Source organism: Aptenodytes forsteri, unplaced genomic scaffold (assembly GCF_000699145.1).
Source record: "Aptenodytes forsteri isolate BGI_AS27 unplaced genomic scaffold, ASM69914v1 Scaffold195, whole genome shotgun sequence".
Classification (NCBI taxonomy): Eukaryota; Metazoa; Chordata; class Aves; order Sphenisciformes; family Spheniscidae; genus Aptenodytes; species Aptenodytes forsteri.
The window spans coordinates 439,535-454,164 of record NW_008795317.1 but is presented as its reverse complement, the minus strand read 5'-3'; the positions used below and the strand labels follow the sequence as shown (position 1 = coordinate 454,164).

Sequence of the window (14,630 nt, the reverse complement as noted above, 5' to 3'; positions counted from 1 at the left end):
GAGCAAAGTAGCAATTTCTTTGTTTGCCTTGTGTAAGACCATAAATAATAGACTTAAACTGAAGGAGATGAGAGGTATGTTAAGCATTAGGAAAACTTTCTGACGACAAGAACAGTTAAGCATGATCACATATTGCCTGGCCAGTAACGTATCTGCAGTGGCTTAGTTGGGTTGTTTTTGTCTTGGGGCAGGTTTGGAAAAGGTGGTGTCTCCCTTCCAGCTCTATTTTCTGTGGTTCTGTTTAGCCAGTTACTTGATTAGAGAGAACTGTATGGTTAAAATTCACCTTTTTTATTCAGTTATTTGTGGATGCACAAAAGTAGAGACATCGCAGGTGCAAGCACTACTTGAAGCTCACTGAAATATCTAGCCCCCACTGAAAACTTTAGCATGATCAGCAGTTAATGTTAATGAATGCTACACATGCCACTCACCCAGATCACAAACCTGGCAGCAATGAAGAGTCCAGCCCTGCTCTGCGTTTCCTGCTAGCAAATGTTTCCTAGGGTAGTCACGTTTGCTTTGAAAACCCTTTCAAAATAAAACTCTGCTTTGATTTTCCTGTTTGTTTGAGAATTATAATGCACTGTCCTCTTGAGCAACGTAGTGCTCACTGGGGGTGATAGGTGCTTATGTACAGTGGCACAGTTTTATTAACGATGGGTTTCCTCTCTTTCCCCTTCCCTTTCCAGAAATGGAATGTGAGTCAGACAAAGATTCGCATAATTTCAACAATAATATTCATACTGTTTGGCTGCGTGCTGTTTGTTGCTCTTCCTGCAGTTATATTCAAGCACATAGAAGGCTGGAGCACACTAGATGCAATTTACTTTGTGGTTATCACTTTAACTACCATTGGATTTGGTGACTATGTTGCAGGTAAGATTTTCTCATAACTCTTTATCTTACAATATTTTGCACAGTGGTATATCATCTGCATTTTTGTATTGTTTTGGGACAGACACTTCGCTGTTGTGGTGCCTCTCTCCCAGTTTTGCCCTTTATTATTCTTATGTCAGTGCACAGGAGGGGGCCTGCCCTCATTTTGGATCATGTGGCAGGCTAGAGACAGGAGGTGGGACAGTGAAATGCATGGTGCCTGTCTCTGCATACTCCATTTTTTTCTTCTCCTGTACTGTTAAAAGATGCTTTACTTAATTTTTAGGTAGAATTTTTTGTTCTTACAGATTGAGTGAAGTGCAAGAATTAATACAGTATCTTAGTCTGCTGAATATATTTTTTTCAGCTGGAGTCGCTTAAAATGTCTCACCCTGTGAAGTTACATGACATAGTTTTTGTGTGCGTCTCTTCCTTTCAAAGTGTTGTTCCAGAGCTCTGTTTCTGCCATTCAGATGCCTCCGTTGGTGTTGGATCCTGCTTCTGTGCTTTCTTTCTTTTGTTTGCTATGTACGCATTTGTCCATGTGTGTTTTGTAATGTAAGGAGAAGGTTTAGCACAACCCATAGATAACGTGTCCAACTTTTATGGTTCTATTAACCCAGATTGGATTGGGTTGCAAATAACTGTGACAAACTGAGCTAAAAAAAAGCTTGGGCCAGTTCTCTGCATCAGCTTCTTTCTTGAAAAGGTGCTAGAGGTGTTAGACCACTTCTCAGAATAGGATTAAGTATATGTTGTCTGTGTTGAGGAAGTGTGTTAGTCCGAGTCAGTGATGTGTTGAGGTGAGGATTAGAAATTCCAAGCTTTGTGCTCTGAGTCTGAGACTTGCTTTCTTCAGCCTGATCTCATGCTTCTCCTGATGCAGCACCATCATCTCTCTTTCATGAGATGCCTCTCTCCCACCCCTGAACTCTGTGCAAGGCAGAGGTAGCTGAGAAAGGTAGCCGAGAAGAACAGCAGTGCTGGGCTGCTGTCAGTGAGCTACACTGCCGGAGAGAAGCGTTTCTAGCAGACATCCACATGGTGTGGGCTCCTCCCGTGTCCCGTCTGTAGCCACGGCTGTTGCATGAGTCCAAGTGCACCAAGGTGAGGGTCTCACGTTGGGTAGCTCCTCCTAGTGACTTGCAGGCCTGCCTGAAGTTTGCCTTGATGGCAGGAATGTGACTGGTCTTGTTGCTGGCAAAAGTTTTTTTCAGGTTGGTGAGGTCCCACAGAGACCTCTGAAGTGTCTGAACTGTTTGGCATATTCATAAATGATCTGGGTAAAATGGGGGGAAATTTAGTTAGTGTTGAAGATACTAAGTTATGTAAGCTGTTTAAAAAATGAAGGCCACGTGAGAAGTTGACAAAGATTCTTATAAATTATAGAATGGAGCTTAAGATGGCAAAATAAATTTATTTGGACTTTTACATAGTTTTTTGTGATGTCTCCATATGTCTTTTGAATGTGTCTCACTGATTTCTCTCTTTCCCTTTTCCTTTCCCATATTGTTTTTCTTATTTCCATTTTGTCTTCAGGAATTTGTGATTCTGGTTAGATTCTAACTAGCACCAAATAAAAAATTTATGCTGTTTCCAAGCCAAGAGTCTGGGTGTTTTAGACTTTGGTTCCTGAGGGGTACGTGTATGTCAGGGAATAAAAATAATAGTGTATAAAGGCCTGGTTATATTTACTGTAAAGCATTGTGTGAAATGGCCCACTTGGCTCTAACTAGAACACTGAGTACATTCATCATTACTCTCATTATAAATTTCCATGGATTTTTCTATTTGTAGACCACTTGATATCATAATTTGTTCCTACCTCATGTCTGTTTTTTAATTTTCAGGAAACACTATCATAATTTGTTCCTACCTCATGTCTGTTTTTTAATTTTACCAGGAAACACTTTCTCTTTCTACAGAATGTCCTTGAATTACATTGTTCTATAGCTTATGGCCTTTTATGGTTCACTTCATATATATATTTTTATTTTAAAGTTCCACTGTAAATGCGTGATGTCAAAATGTCATGAATGTTTTCTATTTTCTTTTAGAGTAACACGCACAAGACTTGTATTTGTACTGTAACATGTTATTGACTTAAAGTTTCAGTGTGTGGGAATTGGATTTGTACTTGCAGAGATGATGCTCTAGAGAACAGGGTTAGATGACTATCTATCTCCATCATAACTGGGAGGTTAACATTGCCACTGGACTGTATTTTGTCAGAGATGAAGTTGACAATATTATCATCTTTGTGTGGACTAACGTACGCAGTTTATGGCAGATGACTTGAAGGATTTTTCAAAAAGGTCCATTTGTTGTCTTGTCGTTCCAGTACATAATTGCCTAGTTAAATAAAAATTCTGAAAAATAGGTAAGGTATTCATTGACTGTGCTTTGCATTGTGGAAGCTTACAGTCATCGGTGTGCATATATACTAAGCTATTTGAAGAAAACTGACATTGCAAGTTCTCAATAGAGCTGATTAAATTTGTCTTAAGGGCTAGGCTTCCGTATTAATTTTGAGGAAGTATGCAGAACCTTTTGCACGCTAACAAATTAGTAACTTGTCTTTCTGATTTTTTGGTTTGCTTGTTTTTCTTTTAGGTAAATCATAACTACCATGCAGGCACTAAGAGCCATTAATATTTTTGTGGTAGGCTTCATCTAGAACACTCTTTCCTTGAAGTTTAGGAAAACTGAGTGCCATAAACAGAGGCAAAACAAGCATGCAGAGTTAAGGCATGTAATGCTGTATAAGGCTGTAGGGGAAGTTGTCATGATATAATACGGGTGTTGCATCTGAAATTGTGGCTCCAGAGCATGCTGTTCTTGGTTCTGGTTTGTCACGGTGAGGCATGCAGCAGGCAGAATGACACTTCAGTCCACTTAGTGCCTAGATGGCAATGCATTTAGGAAAAAACCTCACACTGGCATTAATTTATTCCTTTTTCTGATTTTTTTCCCTGGCCAGAAAGGCATGTTTCTTAAATAACACGTAGAGTGAAAATTACCTTCTTCCACTCAGAATTACAGTCAAATCTAAAGCAGAGTGGTGGGCAGTGATACTCAATTTGCAACTATAGTGGAGTGAACTCTTTTAGCAATAAAAATAAAACTGGCAATTCTTGTAGCGTATTGGAGGTCCATGGGATATTTCATGATTGTGTCAGTTTTGGCTCATAAAGTTCCCTCAAAACCCCCAAATTCCTAAATATTTGGAAGTTTTCAAATATTCTGGTAATTTTTTTCTGGGAACTGTCATCCCAGAGGAAAAAACATAAGTTCGCAAGACCTGCGTACAAATGTCATGGTTGTGATAACGTGTATTGGGGTTAAAAGAAACATTTCTTACAGTATCTGTCATTTTTCACTAACACGGAACTTGCTGCTTCCTGGCACCACTGCAGGTAAGAGCTGAGGAGAAGCCCTGAAGAACTTTTAGGAGGTAAAGGAGAGAGTATTTCTGAATAGCTGTACCAAAAGGGAGCCAACAGAAGAACTTGGGATTCAGGAACGTAATGGTGTTAAAGGCTGTAGTGCAGGTTGTCATATTAGAAATTCTTGTGGAGTTCTCCAGAATTTTTCTACAAGTTTCTTCTCATTTGTAATGGAGACCAAATACTCTGTTCCCAGAAACTGGAATGCCAAAACATCCCCTTTTGTACTCAGAATCTAGGTTGCTATTTGGAGCCTATGGAAATTTCAGCTGCAGTTTCCACCAGCAAGAGAAGCCTTAAGGCAAACATAAAAGACTGATCACTCAAGGTACATGCAAGGAGGGAAAAGATGAAGAGTCCTTGTAGTGCATGTTCAAGAAAATATGTGAACAGTATTCCAAAAAACAAACTTGGTGTTTCTCTGTCTTATGAAATGGTTTGATTTTCTAATTTTTGGAGTGGTTGATTTTTTTTAAATTTCTGTAGGGAAATAAGTAATTTTTTGTAATTGAAGAAAGTTTATTGTTGTAGCTTTTCACAAAAAAAAGGAAGTCAGAAACTGTACTACAGTCTGCACTGGCTTACGAAAATCAGGACATGGTCAAACATCCCTTTTCTTGTTTTCAAGAGAAACCATTGACTTCAATATGACAGAAGAAAATCCAGCCAATATTATGAATATTCTGTGAAAGAGAAAAGAAAGATCTGTTCATGTCAAATGTGTCATTTTTTAGTATAATGAAAGATATTATTGGGTACTAAAGTTAGCACTGAGGTACACATATATATGTATAACATGACAATATCTTGTTCGTATGTGCAGATAAATCCTCTAACTGCAGCACAGATTGGAAGGTATAGTCAAATATTTCTAAGGGAGTTAATCTAACAGGTTTCAAATCTAAATTAGATGAGATGTCCAAAACTTGACTGAATTAAGTAGAGGTCAGAGATATAAAGAGCACATCAGTAGTCTGTTTCACCGCGGGGCGTAATGATGATAGAAGGTTACGCTGCAATCAGTCCAATTCAGCAGATCACAGAATTTTGCAAGTCTCACTTTAAAAAAGTATTCTAACTTTTTTGTTTTGGTTTGGTTTCTTTTTGTTTCTTTTTGTTGGTTTTTTCCTTGTTTGAGCTCTGATTTTTAGCTTATTGCTTCTTCACTGTCTTGGTCTGTAATTGAATTTGGTGTATTGCCACTGTAATACAGATATCTGGGTCTGCACTGTATTGCTTGGCCTGAGACCCAGTTTGTAGAGTACTGAGAAATTTTAGTCTCATTTAATGTCACCGAACTGGAATGCTTCACCTGGTGGTCATAGCAGCCCAGTTGATCTGCTTTCACTATATGATATTACTTACCCGGCAGAAAGACCTCTGCTTTTCCATGTCTCTGCATAAGCTAGCCTTTCTCCGTCCCTTTTTGCAGTCCTCGGAGGTAATTCCTTTCAAGCTGCAGGGATGAACCTCTCTGGTTCTTTGGAGTGGGACAAATGATGTTTCTGTGACCAGGTTTGTCACAACGGGGATGGTGGACAGCTACTTGTTATTCTGCAATTAAAACTGTGTTTGGATTTAATCACATTTCTATACCCAGAATAACTTGTACTGCTGACAAAAAATAATAAGACATTTCCTGGTTTGAAGGGCCAGCTTTTGAATAACCCATAAATTTGGGCTGGTATGGAATTAAGATACTCAGTGCCAATAGCACTTTCTATTCTCTGCTTCTACTTTTGAAACAAAAATGCAAACAAAACCGGACAACTTAAGAGAAATAATTGCATGTTTCTATTTTGAGTCAGTTAGCTGTAGAAAGAATGGGGAAAAGAGTGGCAACTATAAAGAAATTTATTTACTTAAAATGTACTTGGTTTATGTAAATAAATAAATAAATATACGTATATTTGAAAGCCTGATCCCTCACCTGAGAACCAGAATCTGTCCTAATGCACCCCTGAAATCTTCTCTAATGCCAACCTTCACTAAAACACAGAGCTTTTCACCTCAGTAAGGAATATATGTTTGGGCCGTGAAACAACCTATGCCTTCCAAATTGTTGAAAATAGCAAATAATTTAAAAGTTGTTTGGCAGATGTAAGAATGGTGGCAGCAGCAATACAATAGCCTGTGATGAAGATGGATGGAAAAGCTCCTTGATTTCTCATAGATTTCAAGGGACTTTGGATCAAATCTTTACCACAAAACATCTCTGCAAGAAACTGTGGCTGCTCTTGGTAAAAGATTATGGCGGTGAAACTTAAAGAGTAAGCGCACTCCAGTTAGGAGATACATTTCTTCTTTATTGTGGTTGTAACCTATTCCAGGTAGAGGTCAAACGAAGTTGGAAAAAAGATTTGTCCCTTGGCCCACAAAATTGGTTTTGCCAAACAAACAACAAAATTCAGCTTCTGCCTTCTCAGCATTTTGCTTCCTAAAGGGCTGTATAAAATAATCTGCTTTGCAAAAGAAAGATGGTTGCATTATTAAATAAAAATTACGCTATGAAGAATCCATGCGAATGTATCATGTTGATATGCTTTTTACAATGTTACCAGTAAAATCATTAGATGAATTAGCTCATATACTTCAGTACAAATACATTTAGCTATACATACTCATACCGAAATACATTCATACCCATTTATGTGAATTGTAAATCAGTAGCTAATGAATTCCATTTACTTTAAATTCAGTACAGTTGACTTTTGATGTTTTCCTACCAGTGAAATCCTATTTAATGACATTCCCAGGTAACCACATTATAGCACTCCGTGATGTTTAAGCATCACAGGAGACGGTAGTTATGTCAGGACAAGCTTCCTTAGGTATGCCTCTCGCTCCCTGGTATTCGATTTAATTGAGACCTCACCCGAGGAGTCCTTGAAATTCAGAAACTCAACAGCTAATAAAGATTTTAGCTGTTAAGCCTTTTCTTAGAGGGTTGTTGACTGTCCGTTTCTAACTTCAGGAAAGCTGAACTCCTTTGGGCGTGGCTAGTTGGAGCCATCTCCTGGCCAGACTGTAAAGAAAACTCTTCATTGAATATGAATGTGTCCTAACTCCTGCCCTGGTAGTTAATCTTGCTGTAAAAAAATCAGGTATCAACTGTGAAGGAAATGCTCCCTGCAGACTGGCAGAGTTAGGTTCCAGTTTCAGTTTACAAACTTAACACACCAAAAATTAGAAACGAGCTGAGTGGATGCTTTCTATGATACTTTCTTGTGCATTGTATGAACAGCTGGAGGAGAAGGTGAACCACTGAACGTGGTTCATTACTAGCAAAGGCATGGTGGTAATCAACCATTTTTTGAATGACAACAAATTTTGGGTGAATCATCCCTAAAATCCTGTTTTACTGGATTGACATGAGCTGGATGATGTTAACAAATTGCTTCGTTTCTGATATTTTGTTTGTCTTGGGCTGTGATGAACTCAACCCTTTGGTGGTTGGCTGTCTTCTGTTCCAGAAGCCCTGTCTTCTACCTCACTTGTGACTGTGCAGGTGTCTAAGTATATCACTCAACCCTTTGGTGGTTGGCTGTCTTCTGTTCCAGACAGAGCCCTGTCTTCTACCTCACTTTTGACTGTGCAGGTGTCGAAGTATATCCATTTTTGCAATGTGGATTCATCTCTTGGATAGTTGAGTAAACCACTCCAGCTCAAGGGATTTTATTGATGAAAAGGCTTATTGACATGACAATAACAAAATTTCTGTCTGAGGGTTTCCATACAAAGATAGCCATCAGTAAAATTCTTTGTTATTTGCATGTGATCTCTGATGATTAGATAATAACAGCTAGGAAAAAACATTACTCTTCATGAGAGTTAATCTTGTTATTGTAACAAGGTGCTTGATATTTTGGGGTCAATTTTCCTTTGACTGTTTCGGTACAGGATGCAGATACATAAAGCAATGTATTATGTACCCGTGCAGACTACTTTAATGTGCCTGAACAGGTTTTACTGTAAGGTCTCTTCAATTGTGGGCGGATACGCACATCAAACTTCTACTTGCAGCAACCCAAGCTAGGAGCCTGGTTTTATTTGTCATAACACAGCTGAATTGCAAGTCTAAGGCTTCTGTTTTATTGTACTGCAAGATGTGAAATGTGAGTTATTTTGTGTTGTCAAGAGCTCTGGATGAACATAACTTTATTTCCACACAAAAAAAGGCATCTGTCCTCTATAGCTGTATTGTACCTGAAAGCTCCATTACAGACATCTCTGAAATTTATCCTTTTTTACTTTAACACTGGAAGGAAGGAAGTGACTGGTGCTTATGGCAGTGGGATTCAAAAAAGCTGCCTTCAGCTGACATCTATTTTATCTACCTTTTTTGAGTATGACCAGTTCAGCTCAAGTCCCTGCACCCTGGTTTCCTCCTCTGCAAAATAGAGATGATGATGTTTGCCTACCCAACAGGGACACTTGTTAATGCGGGTGGTATTCTTCTTTACTAGGGCTAAAGGATTCATGTAAGTACTGAGATGTATTTCAAAGTCCTTGCAAAATCAGATTTCTCAGGATCTGAATGCATTACGTTTTCCAGAGCAATACTTAAAATTTGGTACAGCATTGTTATTTGGAGCAAGTGGGAAGTCCTTTCATTCAAGCTGTCCTCAATGACCTCTACCTTAAATAATGATATATCAGAAGTTCAATCAGTTTGTCTGTGTTCATTTTTTAATTGTTATGAATGATTAGCAATCATTGTCTAAAATTTGCATACTCCAAACTGTGTTTTCGAGAGTGGATGAATTTAGATCATCATTTATTCAAGTTCAACAAAAATTTTTGCTATGAATTTTTGCATGGGTAAGGAAATAGAATAAGTTGTAAGAAATATAACTGGTTCTTATTTTAGGAAAAGAATTAATTTAAAAACAGTTTTGCACCTATAACTATTGAGTCTGCTTTAATTTTAACTGTATTATTTTTCAGGGGGATCAGATATTGAGTACCTAGACTTTTATAAGCCGGTGGTGTGGTTCTGGATCCTCGTTGGGCTTGCTTACTTTGCAGCTGTCCTCAGCATGATTGGAGACTGGCTAAGAGTCATATCAAAAAAGACAAAGGAAGAGGTAAGAACATTTTGAAAGGGGAAGAAATACTACTTTTTAAAAACCTTGATTAGAAGTCAGGTGAGCTCATAGCTGCTTTTGCTCTTAGGGCATAGGTCAAAGCTGTTTATGTATGAAGTATATGCTGCAGCTCAAACTGCAGCAAACTTTGCAGCAGTCTAGTCAAACAGTGATTTTTACATGGCTGTCTATAAAATTAGATTAAATGTATTATTAAATTCAGTGTATGTGCACAATTACACTTCACTTACAGGAAAAAATTCTCTAAAAGGATTATTCTAGACAGTAGAATGTAGTCCTTAATTTTTGAGGCAAAAATCATTCTGCTTTGATTGTTTCTATATGGGATGCAGGTATGTAAAGAAAAATACTAAATCACTAATTGGTTATATTCAAGATACCTTTGATCATTTTCTAGTGTGAGAGAATAAACGTTTCATATCATGCAAGGTATTGAAATGAATTATTTAAATACACCTGGGTGTATTTTACCATAATATTTTCAGCGGCATGCCTAGTTATTTGTAGTCAGGCACATGGCTTTCAGTTCAAATATATTTTTACTTGTAAATGTGTATTTATCATTACAATGATGCTACAACATTTTACGTTAAATTTTGTTGTTTAAGAAAATGTCCTGGTTTTGAAAATGTTAGAGGATAAATAAAATTTCCTTTGATTGCGGCTAGCACAGTTCAGGTTTTACTAGAAGTTAGAGAAATAAATTAATTTTGTTTTAAGCAACATATTATTTCCCTCTAATTTAACTTCAGTTCCTCTGCACGCATCCATTCATTTGTGTTACTCAAATATAAAAACTCTAATTTTTTTTTTGATGGAATGAATATGTTGGTTACTGTGCAGTGGCCTACTACTTATATTGTTTTAAATTGTTTTCCTAGCTGTAGGGCACGGCATCAATGCCTAGATGTAATCCTGGCAATCCTTGAGTTCCCTGTCGTGGTTTAACCTCAGTTGGCAACTAAGCACCATGCAGCCGCTCGCTCACTCCCCCCACCCCCACCCCCAGTGGGATGGGGAGAGAATTGGAAGAGCACAAGTGAGAAAAACTCGTGGGTTGAGATAAAAACAGTTTAATAATTGAAATAAAATGATAATAATAATAATAATAATACACAAAGCAAGTGATGCACAGTACAATTGCTCACCACCTGCCGACCGATGCCCAGCCAGTCCCCGAGCAGCGGCCCCCCCGGCCAGCTTTCCCCAGTTTATGTACTGAGCATGACGTCACATGGTATGGAATGTCCCTTTGGCCAGTTTGGCTGTGCCCCCTCCCAGCTTCTTGTGCACCTCCAGCCTTCTCAGTCGGTAGAGCATGGAAAACTGAAAAGTCCTTGGCTAGTGTAAACATTACCTAGCAACAACTAAAACATCGGTGCGTTATCAACTTTGTTCTCATCCTAAATCCAAAACACTGTACCAGCTACTAGGAAGGAAATTAACTCTATCCCTGCCGAAACCAGGACATTCCCGAAGTCCTTGCTATAAAGGGTAGCTTACTCCTATATACCTTCACTCATTACAGACCTTCAGGGTCCCTGCTGCTTTCTGACCAGAAGGCAGCAGTGATGGTGACGGCAGGCAGGAGGATGTGAGCTGGGGGCTTGGGCAGGATTAAGCCCACTTTGTGAGGATGTGGGCTGGGCAGCCCTTTTTCATTGCCCTTGCTATGCTCGTAGCTCTTTATAGTTCGAGACAGCATTGTGGCAGGTCTGTTGTAAGTACACTTTTACCAGACATTTCATAAACACTTAGCTCTGAAGCAGAGGACAATATTTATTTGATCAGTTTCATTTAGAGAGTATCATCTTTTGTGCCTGCGCTGTAGATTTGAAAGGATATTTATAACTTTCCCTACACAATGAGCTTTCCCAGTGTCCTTCAGAGATACAGAGCAGCAGGTATCACGTAAGTGTTCCCATGTGCAAGTTCAACAGTTTGCAGGATCACCACTTTGTTTTGTGGAAGAGCACTGAGGGCATCTTGAACACCCAACCTGCATGATTTACACTGGCTGCAGGGAAACCAATAGATCACCTCAAGTGCCATTAACCTGCATGTTTTTTCTTCGTTATTTTGAACTTCAGAGTTAGGTCGGTCTAGCCCATTTTTCCCTCTGCACTAGGAAGAAGTAAGAGCTGGGCAAGCACATGCGGTGTTTCCCCTGTGCACTCTCCTAGTGTTTAACCGTCCTCAACTTGGGGCATTGCCTAAACTGCATTTAGTTTCCCTGGGTTACTTGTTTCTGGATCCTTGAAAAAATGTGATATGACTGAGACACTATGACTTGGGACTATGCAAAAATACCTTGTTCAGGCTTGGTTTTGCTGCATTTCCTCAGACACTGGTGACACAGTTTAGTTCTGCACACTACTTCCTAGAATTCATCTGGTCTTTAATCTCACTTTTCTCATACTCTTCTTTCTTATCCAGACCGTAAGATCCCTGGATAAGATGCTATCTTGACTATATAATTGTACATAGCATACTGAGGGTTTAATCTTGTTTAGTGTGTCTCATTATCCATATTATTATAATGAAGATACTATATTAAGACTGAATTTTATAGTATCTTGTTTTTATTTTATACTGAAGCTATTTCAATATAGACTAACTTTGGAAAAGATTTAAAGAAACATGAATTGAACTTACTCACTCATGGATTCCTTTAAAACATTAAATACATTCCTATTTTTATCAAGTAAAACTCCATTTGCCAGGTTATGCAGCACAGCGCTATGCCAAACTTTCTTTTCTCAGGCACCAGGAATATATGCCTATTTCATCTTTCCATTCTTTCTCACCTTTGTAGTCTAAACAAGCATATTCATTTTGTCTACGGAAAGGAAAACCTCATTCTTCAGATAGATCCAAATTCTCTTGGCTGATGCAGGTATTTTGGATTTTGCTGTATACAAGTGTCTCGTTTGTTAGGTTAGATTAAAGACAGACATAACATAACTGGTACCATTTGTTCAATTAATCATATCTCTGATGTTCAGAAATCTCCCCCCCACTTCTTCACCCATTGCTCAGGCATGTCTGAGAATTCGTAACGGAAAGAAAATGTTTTAGCAGTTTAAAAATACTACAGTTTTAAAAATGACGGAGCTCAGTTTGAGAACTGAATTATGGCATAGCACAAGTTGTGTGCTAGTTAGAAAAGACGAAAAATTATTTCTGTATTCTATCCTAATGATACTTTGTAGGAAGAAAGTTATATAATTATATTGCATTTTGTTATAAGATTGGCTGCGTTTGAACAGAAGCGTTGCACTAAAATTTACCTTACAGGTAGCATTTTATGATAAAAACTGCTGCTTTTAGCTCATCCTTACTATCTGCCTAGGAAAACTTGAGTGAAGAAGCTGAGGGAGTTTAGTGGAAATGTAGTCATCAAGTCTCCTCTGTGCTAGCAGAAGCCAGAGGAGACTGAATTTCTTGTATTGTCTGTTTTTTCAGTTAAACCTAAGTTTACGATGGTCTGTTCCAGCTTCTATGGATGCAGATTATAGCGGACGAACCTATCTGGAGTTCAAATAGCAGAAATGAGTGCAATGGAAAATCCTAGTTCTAAGTATGTTTTTTAACTGTCTTTTAAGGAAACATTCTGTCAGTCCTTGGGGAAATAGCTCATTATACCTAAAGGTAGCCTTTGAAATTAGAAACAATGTTATATACTGAAATCTACTGAGAGACAGAGGCTATGATAAAATCTATAGGACAGTAATTAATGCACTCTGAAAACTGAAACAGTTTAATATATTTCCTAGGAAACATAAGACAACGAAAATCTTCCTTCACGAAACTTACTCACTATGGGTATCAACACCTACAAGTAAACAAGATTTTGTGTAGGATTTGTCATACCTTTAATGAAAAAAATATTAGTAGCCTACCATATTTTAGACACAGGAGGGAACAGATCACTCAATAGCGATCGGTTGTGTTGGTTTCAGCGGTCTAAGACCAAGGGCTGATAGCAGCCAAGTCTAGTGAATTGTACCAGAGTCCAGGATGAAGACGGGCGGGGTTGCAAGTGTTGGAAAGCCCCTCTCAACAACCAAAACTACGTATCAGCCGAGGTATTTGATATCTCTTTTGATAGGCAGCCGTAATAATCCTTTTGCCTTTCCCTGTAGTCTAAAGTAAAAAATAGTTTATCATAGCATATTTAGGGTGTATATTATGGAAGGAAACCTCCATATTCCAGGAAATGGGCATGCTGATAATGGATATCGCCTAATATCTATAGTCCTGTTCACATTTTTCTTAATGCAGTTGCATTGTTCTTAAAAGCAGTTTACGTAAGACTTTGCGGTAATAATGCATTTCACTGTTTCAACAAAATAAAACATCTGTTTTTATTCAGGATACTACCGGGAAAGTTTGTCATATGCAAGTGGAACTGAGACAAAAAAATCTGATCAGATATGCACTGATCCACAGTAATGCTGTATTTTGATATTAAAATCCGGATAACCAGAATGTCTGTCAGTTGCTCAGGTGGCTTTTGTCTCCTGAAACACTCTTGAGAGTTTTGAATGCATCAAGTGGGGAGGGAAGTGAAAGACAAGTAGAGAGAGAAGTGGGAGTTTTAGAAGGATAGATCTGCTGCTGGAAGCAGTTCATACAGTAAGATAGATGAAGTGTCAGAAAGTCACTGGAACATGCTGTGTGCTGTAATCTTAAGTAGGTGATCTGTCTCTGAAGTTCAGCTTCAGCTGTACTAGCTTGCCTTAAACTCCCTCCTCTTCATTATTCTCTATACTCTGATTACTCAGAGCACTTTTAAAGTCTTCTGATTTTAGTCTCTTTGAAAGGTAAAATTTCAGCAGGATTTTTTTCCTTGTCATATTTGTCTTTTACTTCAGTATGCAGCAGCTTCTGAATTTCAGCGTTTCCAGCAAAAATGCCTACCCAACCAAGAATCTTAGTCATTTGGGCTATAAATTTTAAATTCCTGTTTTTAAAATTAAGTGCTTATGTCCCTTGGCCTCACGACATTCTCTTTATTAAGCTCTAGTCCTGACTCCATTCAAGTCAATGAAGGTGGGATTCATCTCCAGTGTAGATATCAACATCTGACCTAGTCATCTACATTCCTTTTTGTTGTGGTTTACCCCCAGCCGGCAACTAAGCACCACACAGCCACTTGCTCACTCCCCCCCTGGTGGGATGGGGGAGAGAATTG

At 38.4% G+C, this 14,630-nt stretch overlaps 1 protein-coding gene across 1 annotated transcript in view; it reads left to right on the top strand.

Moving 5' to 3' along the window:
* KCNK2 (potassium two pore domain channel subfamily K member 2) overlaps positions 1–14,630 on the top strand; it is a 77,782-nt gene that overhangs the window by 52,137 nt on the left and 11,015 nt on the right. The window contains exons 5-6 of the mRNA XM_009279622.1: positions 693–879; positions 9,273–9,412. Of these exons, the coding sequence (XP_009277897.1) occupies positions 693–879; positions 9,273–9,412 (327 nt within the window). The remainder of the gene's footprint in view (positions 1–692; positions 880–9,272; positions 9,413–14,630) is intronic.